Source organism: Gymnodraco acuticeps, unplaced genomic scaffold (genome assembly GCF_902827175.1).
Source record: "Gymnodraco acuticeps unplaced genomic scaffold, fGymAcu1.1, whole genome shotgun sequence".
Lineage (NCBI taxonomy): Eukaryota > Metazoa > Chordata > Actinopteri > Perciformes > Bathydraconidae > Gymnodraco > Gymnodraco acuticeps.
The window spans coordinates 3,410-15,639 of record NW_022992115.1 but is presented as its reverse complement, the minus strand read 5'-3'; the positions used below and the strand labels follow the sequence as shown (position 1 = coordinate 15,639).

General features: G+C 48.0%; 1 protein-coding gene across 1 annotated transcript in view; it reads right to left on the bottom strand.

Moving 5' to 3' along the window:
• LOC117537783 (GON-4-like protein) overlaps positions 1-11,267 on the bottom strand; it is a gene marked incomplete at its 5' end in the record, with an annotated part of 45,280 nt that extends 34,013 nt beyond the window's left edge. The window contains 4 exon segments of the mRNA XM_034203130.1: positions 8,905-9,151; positions 9,699-9,784; positions 11,028-11,068; positions 11,166-11,267. Coding sequence (XP_034059021.1) covers positions 8,905-9,151; positions 9,699-9,784; positions 11,028-11,068; positions 11,166-11,267 — 476 coding nt within the window.
• Positions 11,268-12,230: the final 963 nt, after the last annotated feature.

The window sequence follows — 12,230 nt, the reverse complement described above, 5'->3', positions numbered from 1 at the left end:
TTGTCTCAGTGGACTTTACAGTTTGTGCAGAATATCAGTATGACAATACGACACCCTCTGTCCTTAGACCCTCTGTCCTCAGACCCTCTGTCCTCAGACCCTCTGTCCTCAGACCCTCTGTCCTCAGACCCTCACATCGTACAAGGAAAAACTTCCGGAGAAAACCCACAGTTTAAAGGGAAAAATGGGAGAAACCTCAGGGAGAGCAACAGAGGAGGGATCCCTCTCCCAGGACGGACAGACGTGCAATAGATGCCGTGTGTAAATTGAAAAGATAATACATTTGGTAGTCCAAATGTTTGGAAATGCATGTGTGTATAATAGGAAGGAGGAGTTATCCCGAGATGAAGCACATCAGGTCCTGGCAAGGCTGAAGCATAGTGTGGCCCTGCAGTTGCTCCATGACCTCCGAGAGACTAATCCCATCATTGGAATGGCTACATCATTGGATATAGACAATGAGGAGGAATACCCGGTGCACCCTCCACCCTTCTCCCCACATACTGAGTGTGACGAAGAGGACTGCAGGCAGGTGATGCTGAAAAATGTGGCATTAAGGGCTCAGAAGGATGCCCTCATTGATGAGGTGAAGACCCTGCGCTCCAGGCTGAAAAAGGGGCTAAAACCCAGGCAGCAGAGTGCCACTGCTGCTGTGCTTGAGGAAGAGGAAGAATGTATACGATTTAAGGGCCTGGCAATCTCAAGTACCTCCGGCATAAACACAGCAGCCTCCGGTAGTCAGACCCCTCTCAGGACCCCGGTCAAGACTGTCATGCGGTCTCCAGCAGCCTCTGGTAGTCAGACCCCTCTCAGGATCCCGGTCAAGACTGTCATGCGGTCCCCAGCAGCCACTGGTAGTCAGACCCCTCTCAATACCCCGGTCAAGACTGTCATGCGGCCCCCAGCAGCCTCCTGTAATGAGGACTGGCCCTCTCCTCACTGGTCCACTGGGAGGGGACGGGGGAATACCATGCGTGAAATCACGTTGCCTCAAAGCATGGAGACGTACATTCAGACATACAGGCATCATTGTGAGGGTGTCACACCGACAGTAAAACGGAAAGAAAATTGTCTGTCCAAGGTCAGCCGGATAAAGAACTTCCTCGTATTCATGGCCCATGGTGTTAACCGGCTGTCAGACTGGCTGTTCCTAAAAGACACGGAGAGGGTCCGTGGCTGGAGCGAGTATATTGTAAAGTCGGGCCAGGGCAGTCACAACATCGCTGTTGTTCCTGAAGAATGTGAACCATTTCCTGAGGTACTTGTCTGAGTCAAAGCTCCGGGGGAAAGGCTCACCCAGTCTGATATGACCCACATCATCAGAGAGGTGAAAGCCAACATGAACGACTTGAAAAAGTCTTTCACTGTCCACGAGTTTAAGGTGAAGAGAAACAAGCTGGATCGTCTGCCGAGCCAGGCGGAGCTTCTCGCCGCCATGGCGGCCGCTGAGAAGCGCATCCCTGATCTCCTTGACCTGATGTCTTGCAACCCGACCTCAATCACCCAGTACCTGCTATATGGCTATCTAACCCTCCATTGGAGCCTCCTGTATGGCCACCGTCCGGGTGTGTACGCAAACATGACCAACACTGAGGTCTTGGAGGCGGACAGAAGGGGCACTGCTGAGGGCTACATCATCCATGTGCAGGATCACAAGACTGCCAAGACATTTGGCGAAGCACAGCTGGTGCTTACAGTAAAGGAGTTCAGCTGGGTCATGCGGTGGATGGGGAAAAAAGAGGGCTTGTCGGGTCCTCAGAATGAATTCATCCTTTTCACAACGGGGAAGCATGCCTCCAGGAACCTGAACGCTCACTTGAAGAGGGCTTGGGCTGATGCTGGGCTAGAAACAGCCGTCACCTTCACAATCCTGCGCACTGTCCTGGCTGACAATATCAAGCATCACCAAGATCCAGAAAGCAGGTCGATTCTCGCCAGGTTTATGTGTCGCGACGTAAGCACTGCAGACCGGTTCTACGCGAATACGCCTGGAATAAAGGAGGGATTGAAGATCCGCTCCATGTTCAGGGCGGCAGCAGCAGCAGCAGCATCATCGGAAGGAGTTCTACCGCCGTCAGATACCTCCGAAGAGGGCTCAGGGGCGGAGAGCAGCGATACCTCTTCTTCAGGGCCGGTTGATACTCCTGAGGGGGCAGGGGTCGTGGACTCAACCTGTTTTCCCCGGTGCACCGTACAAGCTAGACGGCTAATATGGCCCCCCGGCCCCTGATAATCATGTTTTTATCATGTTATTATTATGTATATTGTGTATACTGTTTATACTGTTTTTGTAAAAATCATGTGATAATTAAATAAATAATAAAACATGAATATAACCTTGAAGGTTCCCAGGGGTTGATACAGTGCCAGGTATCAGACTATTTAAACAAAGTTTACCCAGGATTCAGACACCTTCCCTGGCTTGTAAAATGCGATGATGCGCCCTGGAGGTATCAGACTATTTTAAACAACTTTTCCCGCCTTTGAAACACTTATTTCTGGGTTTTAGCCTGTCATTTTGCACGATATGATTTAACATTGAACCTCTCCTGTAAATGCACATATTCTGTGCATTTCCAGGAGAGGTTCAATGTTAAATGATATCGTGCAAAATGAGGCTAAAACTCTCTTCCAGACGTTTAAAAACACTTTTCCGGACCATTTAAACATTATTTCTGGCTTGTAAAGTGCAGTGATGAGCCCTGGTAGTATCAGACTATTTAAAGGGTTACCAGGAGCATGAGAATATCCTCCACAGAAGGGGTGGTGGTGCCGTTAATAAGGCCGAATATGGATGCCGATGGGCGGACGGTAAAGCACCGCAAAATCCACCCCCTTCTTAGGGTTACCAGGGGCATGAGGTTCTGTAGGGTGTGATCATCTGGGTTTAGTCCGTGGGGAAGTGCTTAAGTCTGGGGGCGCGGGGACTCACGGTGTGCAAGGTTATGGAGGTATATTAGATTAGATTAGATTAGATTCTGTTGGTTTCCGATTATAGCAGTGGGTTGGTAAATAAACCAACCCACTGCTATAATCACACTCTCGACCTTGTTCTGACTTATGGTATTGAAATTGAGCAACTATTAGTCGAACCGCATAATCCTGCTTTATCCGACCATTTCTTAGTAACTTTTGAAGTACTGTTACGAGACTACAAAGCATTAGTCAAAAGCTCCTGCAGCAGAAACCTATCTGTTAGTGCTATAGCCAAATTTAAGGAAGAGATTCCACCAATACTTAACTCGATAGCATGTCTGCATGTAAGGGAGGAAACTTATACAAAATGTACACCACCCCAAATTGATCATGTTGTTGATAGTGCTACAGATGCGCTGCGAATAAAGTTAGACTCTGTTGCTCCTTTGAAAAAGAAGAAAATAAAACAACATAGATTAGCTCCATGGCATAATGCCCAAACCCGCACAATAAAGCAAAAGTCGAGACAACTTGAAAGGATATGGCGTTCCACTAAACTTGAAGAATCTCGTTTAATTTGGCATATTACTCTCAATGAATATAAGAAAGCACTGCGTAAAGCGAGAGCAGCCTACTACTCTTCATTAATAGATGAGAATAAGAATAATGCAAGATTTCTTTTCAGCACTGTAGCCAGGCTGACAGAAAGCCACAGCTCGATTGAGCCTTCTATTCCCATAGCACTCAGTAGGAATGATTTGATGTGCTTTTTTAACGATAAAATTGTTACTCTTAGAAACAAAATTGATGACCTCTTGCCTTTGACCAGTATAGTGTTATCAACAGCTCCCGGAAACGTAAGTTCTAATATTACACTAGATAGTAAACTAGAATGCTTTTCAGCCATAAACCTTGAACAATTAAATTCAATGATTCTCTCTTCTAAACCATCAACGTGTATGTTAGACCCAATTCCAACTAAGCTGTTGAAGGAAGTTTTTCCATTAATTAGCACTTCTTTATTAAATATTATGAATATGTCTTTATTATCAGGCTATGTTCCACAATCATTCAAAGTAGCAGTGATAAAACCGCTTCTTCAAAAGCACAACCTTGGGGGGGACGTAGGAGCAGCGACATGTGAGGACGCAGTTTTCTGAGCTCTGCTTGGAAGGAACATTTAAAAAGTTATTTTCGCCTCTTTTCTCATTCCCGTGGGGCAAATGTGTCTCTAAAGTGCTCAGCTATCTAAAAGTGACCGTGTTTTGATTTGGTTGTACATAAAACTCTAAAAAAATGCAGAGGAGTCAAAGACCGAAACCAGGCCCAAACGCCGCGGACTCGCCTGAGGAAGACGAGGCCGGGTCGGCGGAGCCGCTGTCGGATACACAGGCAATCATGGCCGCCCTAAAGCGGACTGAGCAGTGTGTGCTAACTAAGATCGACTCAACAGTGACGGCGGCTGTAGGTGAATTGCACACCAAAATAGACAACCTGTCGAGGGACTTAAGATCAGAAATCTTCAATGTGCGCACAGAGTTTACTAAGGTTGTTGAAGATGTTAGGAAGGAGAACGTAACTTTCGTAACGCGTATTGAAGGCCTTGAGGAGGGGGCTAATTGCTATGCTAACCGGGTAGTGGAACTCGAGGCTAAAGTTACTACGCTGTCCTCACAAGTAAACAAGTTGGTGGACAAAACCGAAGATCTAGAGTCTCGACAACGGAGAGATAATTGTCGACTAGTCGGTGTGGCGGAAGGGACTGGGAATATTCGACCAGAGAAAGCCATAGCTCAACTACTGCAGGATGCTCTGAGCCTGGACTACACACCGACGCTTGACCGTGCACATAGGGGCTTGCAGCCGAAACCAGCTGATGGGGATGCCCCGAGGCCGATCATCATTAAATTCCACTACTTTCAGGAGAAAGCAGATATTATACGGAAAGCCATGGGAGCGGGGCCCATCTTCCACAACGGCAAGCGTTTCTACATCTACCCGGACTACACGCTCTCGGTGAGGAAAAGGAGGGCAGCATTTACTGAGGTCCGGGGGCTGCTGCGCAGATGCCCTGGTGTGAAGTATGGACTTGTGTATCCAGCCACACTTAAAATCACAACCTCAGCTGGAGAGCAAAAGTCATTTGAAGACCCAACCAAGGCAAAGCACTACATTGAGACAGATTTGCACCCGCGGGACCCGGAGGGAGAGTGATAATCAATATTGGGGCCATGACAGGTACTGTTGGAGCTGCAGGATAATGTCACAGCCTGTGTCACAATGACTACATTTTTGACTGTTAATTACACTACAGTTGGTTGCACTTTATGTGTGGACTATGGACAATGAGTCAGGGAAATTACAACAATGCAGATTTTCTCAAGTTATAGCTGTTTATATCTCCCAACTGTAGGTGTTTAAGGCTGTTTTAAGTTATGACCACATAAGTGCAGCAATGTCGGTGCTATGAGAAGGGCCATGTTTCATTTAAATTCATATTGTTCTGACCTTGCACAGTTCAGTCGAGTGTTTAGGTTAGTCTTGACGTGTTATATGCCTAAGAGTAGGACGAGTGTTTGTAGGGCAGTCTCAGGCTTTAAGAAGACCAACCCGGGGATCCAGGATGGTAAGAGTTTATTTTTTGTTACTTTCTTAACTTTTGTCTGTTTTATGGTACTTTTTTGTTTTTCTATTGTTTCATGCCTTAACCCAAGATTGCACATATGTGTTCAGATTTTGCCAACTTTCAAGTCCAGACCATGTATCCAGTGGCAGAGTTATGGCTCCTGATGCTGTAGATAAACAACAAGGTGCACTCTCTTTCATCAGCTGGAATGTCAAAGGCCTAAATAATATGGTTAAACAGAGTAAAATATTTGCCCATTTAAAATCATTGAAGCCTGATGTGATGTTTTTGCAGGAAACACATCTGAATATTAACTCCCAAAAGAGACTAAGATGCAGTTGGATTGGACAAGTGTATCACTCGCGTTTTGATTACAAAACCAGGGGCACAGCAATTTTAATTAGAAAGGGGATACCTTTTGAACTCCCTGAAATAGTATCTGATCCCAATGGTAGATATATTGTTGCAGTTAGCAGGTTGTTTAATACTCCTTTAATATTGGCTAACATCTATGGACCGAATTGGGATGACTCAAAGTTTTTCATAAACTTCTTCTCAGCCCTCCCTGACCTCAATACCTATAAATTGGTATTGGGTGGTGATTTTAACTGCGTTCTCCATGCCCGCCTTGACAGATCCAACCCTAGACCTGATAGTACCCTGTCAACATCTGCGATAGCTATAAACTCCTTCATGGGCAAAACATCCTAATACTAAACAATTTTCGTTTTTCTCCCCTGTCCACCATAGCTATTCCAGGATTGATTATTTCATTGTAGATGACCAATTACTTCCCTTAATCCCCAGGAGCCAGTACCACAGCATTGTGTTATCAGCATTGTCCAGCATTGTGTTATCAGCATTTGTCCAGTACAAATGGATATGATGTTTCCTGGTAATATAGCACCCCAACGCACCTGGCGTCTAGACCCCCATTTGCTTTCATATGAACACTTTAAAACTTACCTCAGTGGCCAGATTGACTTTTTTCTAGAAATTAATGACACCAGGGATATTTCGAGGAGTGTTCTATGGGAATCCCTAAAAGCTTACATCAGGGGACAGGCTATTTCATACACTGCACATAAAAATAAAGAGCGATCTAAGAAACTTAAAGAACTGACACACAGCATTGCAGATGTTGATAGACGGTATGCTCTCTTGCCCACGGCAGATCTTTTTAAAGAAAAAATACTGCTTCAATCTGAATTTAACACACTTTCGACGTGGAGAGCTGAAAAACATATTTTAAAAACTAAACAGGTTTACTATGAACATGGGGACAGAGCAGGGAGACTCCTCGCACTTCAGCTCAAGCAGCAGGCGGCTGGACAAACGATCCCAAGGATCAATACAGGTGCCGATTCGACTTCGCATAATCCCCAAATAATTAATGACCAGTTTAAGCAATACTATTCTACTTTATATCAATCAGAGGTAGATGTTAACTCGTCTGAAATTCAGTCGTTTCTGGATTCCTTACATATTCCAAAACTCTCACCAGACTCCCAGTGCTCCTTAGAGCAGCCATTAACGGTTGGAGAAATAGAAGGCGCAATCAGACTGTCTAGTACAGGGAAGGCACCAGGTCCGGATGGGTTTCCCATCGAGTTTTATAAGGAATATTCCTCAAAACTTGTGCCGGTTTTAAAATCGGTTTATGAAGAATCACTGGTTAATGGTAAATTGCCACCAACACTCTCTCAAGCAACAATTTCAGTGATATTGAAAAAAGACAAGGATCCCTCACAGTGTAGTTCCTATAGACCAATCAGCCTTCTTTGCTGTGATTATAAAATATTAACTAAAGTCCTTGGTCCTCTGGGCGTGTACGCGCCTCATGATGAGAGACCGAGTGGAATGCAGCGTGTGGAAACTCCCTCGCAGCTTTTTTGCTTCACGGGCAGCAGCGGCGAGGGCGTGGCACGTCACCATGACGACCATTACGGCACATCACAGAGAAGCCTCTCCCCCCAGCAGTTCCATGGGATGCAAGAAACACTCCCGTTATCCCAGGAACAGTGTTATTTCCGGCGAATTTAACCGAGGGGCTCGCAGAACGCAGCAGCCGTGCTATGCGAGGAGTATGGAGACTTAGACCGGTGTCACGCACACTGGCGCCTCAGTGGGATTTGGCTTTGGTGTTACGCGCACTAAAGAAAAACCCCATTTGAACCTGATCAGGTTCCCCTTAACTGTATTCAGCCAAAGTAGTACTACTTTTGGCTCTATCAGAGGAAAGGGTGATCTGTCTGCTCTCCCGGTGGCTCCGTCATGTCTCCGGATCCATGGAGATGCAGTTCAGCTGTTTTACGCCCTAACCCGGCTTCATGCCTATAAGGTCATCACAACTCTTTTAGGAATTTCCTCCTCCTCGGTGTTGCGCGGAGGAATGTCAGTGGAAGATATTTGCACGGCTGCATCTTGGTCTTCCCCCTGTTCATTTATTCAATTGTATTTGAGGGATGTCTCCCTTTCCTCTCTGACACGCCCTGTACTGGGTGTCCTGTCAGAGTGAGTGACGTCAGGGATCCAGCTGTGCGCCTCTCTCCTGCCTCGCGGCACACAGAGAGCGGCCCTTTTTCCCCTCGTAGGAGAGGGACGTTCCCCTTCCTCTGACACACTTCGTAGGGAGTGCCTGGTCAGAGTGAGTGACGTCAGGGATCCAGCTGAGAGCTCTCCTACCTGGCTGACACGGAGAGAACGGCTGTTCCCCCTCTATGATCGCAGGACAAGGTGGGACCTTCGTCTCTACTTTCTCACAGCAGTCGGTATGTATTGTTCCCAGCCTTCACCCCGTCAGGAAAACAGGTATGTTTTCTCCAGGGACGGGGATGTGCCATTACGCATGGCACAACAGGCAGGGGGGTGTTATTAAGCAGGTATGTCTGTGCTTCTAGTGCTGGACGGACCCAGTGGGGCGCAGACTACATCATGCTTCGCCCTTAACCCAATAGCGATAGCCTTAGAGGGCGAAGCCATATACGAAATAGAACTGAGGTTACCTAACTGTAACCCAGCTTCTATGAGTAATGGCGCAGCCCTCTAAGCGCTGGGCCCCACTGGCTCTACGAATAGCTGAAGAAAAGTTATATTGTATGGGAGCAGATCGCCGGGCAACCTCCCTATTTATACCGGAAGGAGGCCCGAGGGTGGGGCCCACCTAGCGGGTGGGCGTGGACTACAAGTGTTTTCAGTACTGGCCGGGGCGCAGAAGGGTAAACCCAATAGCGATAGCCTTAGGTAACCTCAGTTTTTGGTTGTTGTTCAATAAGAAAATACCAATAAACATATTGTGAAAAAGACGAGGTGTTTATATATGAGGAGTGTGTTCAGGACCAGGCCTGGTCAGGTCTCAGTACCTGCTGGATCTGCTGCTGCAGCTGCAGTTTCTGGGTGTGGTCCAGGTGGAGGGGGGGGCAGACGCCTCTCTGCAGGACTATGATAGAGGTGGTGGGCTGTGGGCTGGGCTGTGGGCTGGGCGGGCCCTTCAGGTCCCGGTGCTGGTTGGTGGAGTCCTGCAGGGCCCTCCTCTGCTGCAGGGCCTCATACTGCTTCCTGACGGTCCTGCGCCGCTCCGTCAGCATGCTGGCTAACGGGGCCTCGAACCTGCAACAGAGAGGAAAACCACTTCCTGTGAAGCTGCGTGAAGAGGAGATCCACATCACTCTGCATCATCATCATCATCATCATCATCATCATCATCTCCAGCAGGAAGAACAACATGAGCACATCTGACTGTGCTTCTGTGGTAGCAGAATGCTTTAGTGCTCTCTGGATGGAGATCTGATGGATCAACATGTTTCCCCTCAGCTGGAGTGCTCTCCATGAGCTCAGTGGAGAGACTCCAGCAGGGGAGCTTTCTCTCCCTCCTCACCCAAACAGTAACAGCACTTCTCTGCTGCACCGCCCCGAGAGGAGGGCCTGCAGACCCTGGGGTCGCGTACATGTGTCTGAGTGATGTACATGTGTCTGTGTGATGTACATGTGTCTGTGTGATGTACATGTGTCTGTGTACATGTGTCTGTGTGATGTACATGTGTCTGTGTGATGTACATGTGTCTGTGTGACGTACATGTGTCTGTGTGATGTACATGTGTCTGTGTGATGTACATTTGTTTATATAATGTAGAGGTGTGAGGACTGAAGGTGTTACCGTAGAGCTGCAGGGACGTTGAACTTGGCTCCAGTCTGTGACGGTTCCTCCTCTTCCTGCTCCTCAGCGGCCACTTCCTCCTGAAGCTGTGGAGAGAAACAGACGGACCTCAGAACCAGACACTCAGAACCAGATGGGTCTGATGTCCTTGACCTCAGAACCAGACAGGTCCGTTCTCCCTGAACTCAGAACCAGACAGGTCCGTTCTCCCTGAACTGAGAACCAGACGGGTCCGTTCTCCCTGAACTGAGAACCAGACGGGTCCGTTCTCCCTGAACTGAGAACCAGACGGGTCCGTTCTCCCTGAACTCAGAACCAGACGGGTCCGTTCTCCCTGAACTGAGAACCAGACGGGTCCGTTCTCCCTGAACTGAGAACCAGACGGGTCCGTTCTCCCTGAACTCAGAACCAGACGGTCAGTTCCCCCCTAACTCAGAACCAGACGGTCAGTTCCCCCCCTAACTCAGAACCAGACGGGTCCGTTCTCCCTGAACTGAGAACCAGACGGGTCCGTTCTCCCTGAACTGAGAACCAGACGGGTCCGTTCTCCCTGAACTCAGAACCAGACGGGTCCGTTCTCCCTGAACTCAGAACCAGACGGGTCCGTTCTCCCTGAACTCAGAACCAGACGGGTCCGTTCTCCCTGAACTCAGAACCAGACGGGTCCTTTCTCCCTGAACTCAGAACCAGATGGTCAGTTCCCCCCTAACTCAGAACCAGACGGTCAGTTCCCCCCTAACTCAGAACCAGACGATCACTTCCCCCCTAACTCAGAACCAGACGGTCAGTTCCCCCCTAACTCAGAACCAGACGGTCAGTTCTCCCTGAACTCAGAACCAGACGGGTCCATTCTCCCTGAACGCAAAACCAGACGGTCAGTTCTTCCTGAACTCAGAACCAGACGGTCAGTTCTCCCTGAACTGAACTCAGAACCAGACGGTCAGTTCTCCCTGAACTCAGAACCAGACGGGTCCATTCTGCCTGAACGCAAAACCAGACGGTCAGTTCTCCCTGAACGCAAAACCAGACGGTCAGTTCTTCCTGAACTCAGAACCAGACGGTCAGTTCTCCCTGAACTGAACTCAGAACCAGACGGTCAGTTCTCCCTGAACTCAGAACCAGACGGTCAATTCTCCCTGAACTCAGAACCAGACGGTCAGTTCTCCCTGAACTCAGAAACAGACGGTCAGTTCTCCCTGAACTCAGAACCAGACGGGTCTGATGTCCCTGAACTGAGAACCAGACGGTCAGTTCTCCCTGAACTCAGAACCAGACGGGTCCGTTCTCCCTGAACTCAGAACCAGACGGGTCTGATGTCCCTGAACTCACCGTATCAAAGAGTTCCTCCAGCAGCTCATTCACCTCCTTTTCTGTAAGAGGAGAAGATGGGTTAACTCTGAGGGTGAGGCAGGGATAACATGTAGTCCAGACCCGGACCTAAACCCAAACCCGGTCCACAACACCTACTGGTGATCTGCACGGCCCGGTCCGTCCTGTAGTCCTCCAGGTCCGGTTCGTCCAGGTCCTCCAGGACGTTGTACTCTGGGTCGTCGTCATCGTCAGCTTCCTCTGAGAAACGAACACACTCAGTCAGCTAAGGTCTATACATCTAGAACATCAGGAACATCTGGAACATCAGGAACATCTAGAACATCGGGAACATCTAGAACATCGGGAACATCGGGAACATCTAGAACATCGGGAACATCTAGAACATCAGGAACATCAAGAACATCGGGAACATCGGGAACATCTAGAACATCGGGAACATCGGGAACATCTAGAACATCGGGAACATCGGGAACATCTAGAACATCGGGAACATCTAGAACATCAGGAACATCTAGAACATCTGGAACATCTAGAACATCAGGAACATCAAGAACATCGGGAACATCTAGAACATCGGGAACATCGGGAACATCAGGAACATCTAGAACATCGGGAACATCAGGAACATCTAGAACATCGGGAACATCTAGAACATCAGGAACATCAGGAACATCTAGAACATCGGGAACATCTAGAACATCGGGAACATCTAGAACATCGGGAACATCGGGAACATCGGGAACATCTAGAACATCTGGAACATCGGGAACATCGGGAACATCGGGAACATCTAGAACATCAGGAACATCTAGAACATCTGGAACATCTAGAACATCAGGAACATCGGGTCATCGTCTCTGACTTCCAGAATCACTCATGTCTTTAGGGCGATAGTGACTCCTCGCTGCACGGCCATATACTAAACAAACCAACGACTTGACTTATTATTTTACTGGCTTCTAAATGATCGTATTGCTTCCACTAAGAAAAAAAGACCCACTGCGTACCTTCTGCTGAACTGAGACAACAAAAACGTAAGTTAAAAACAACGGCAGCACTGAACAAGGTTTTCTGTAAATGCTTAGTAGCGGTGTGTTGTCGAGTATTAAAGGTCTCATATTATGCAAAATTCTCTTTGTGATGTCTTCTCCACATCACCGTGTGTCACCATGTGTCCTCGGTGTGTCTGGAGACTCACTA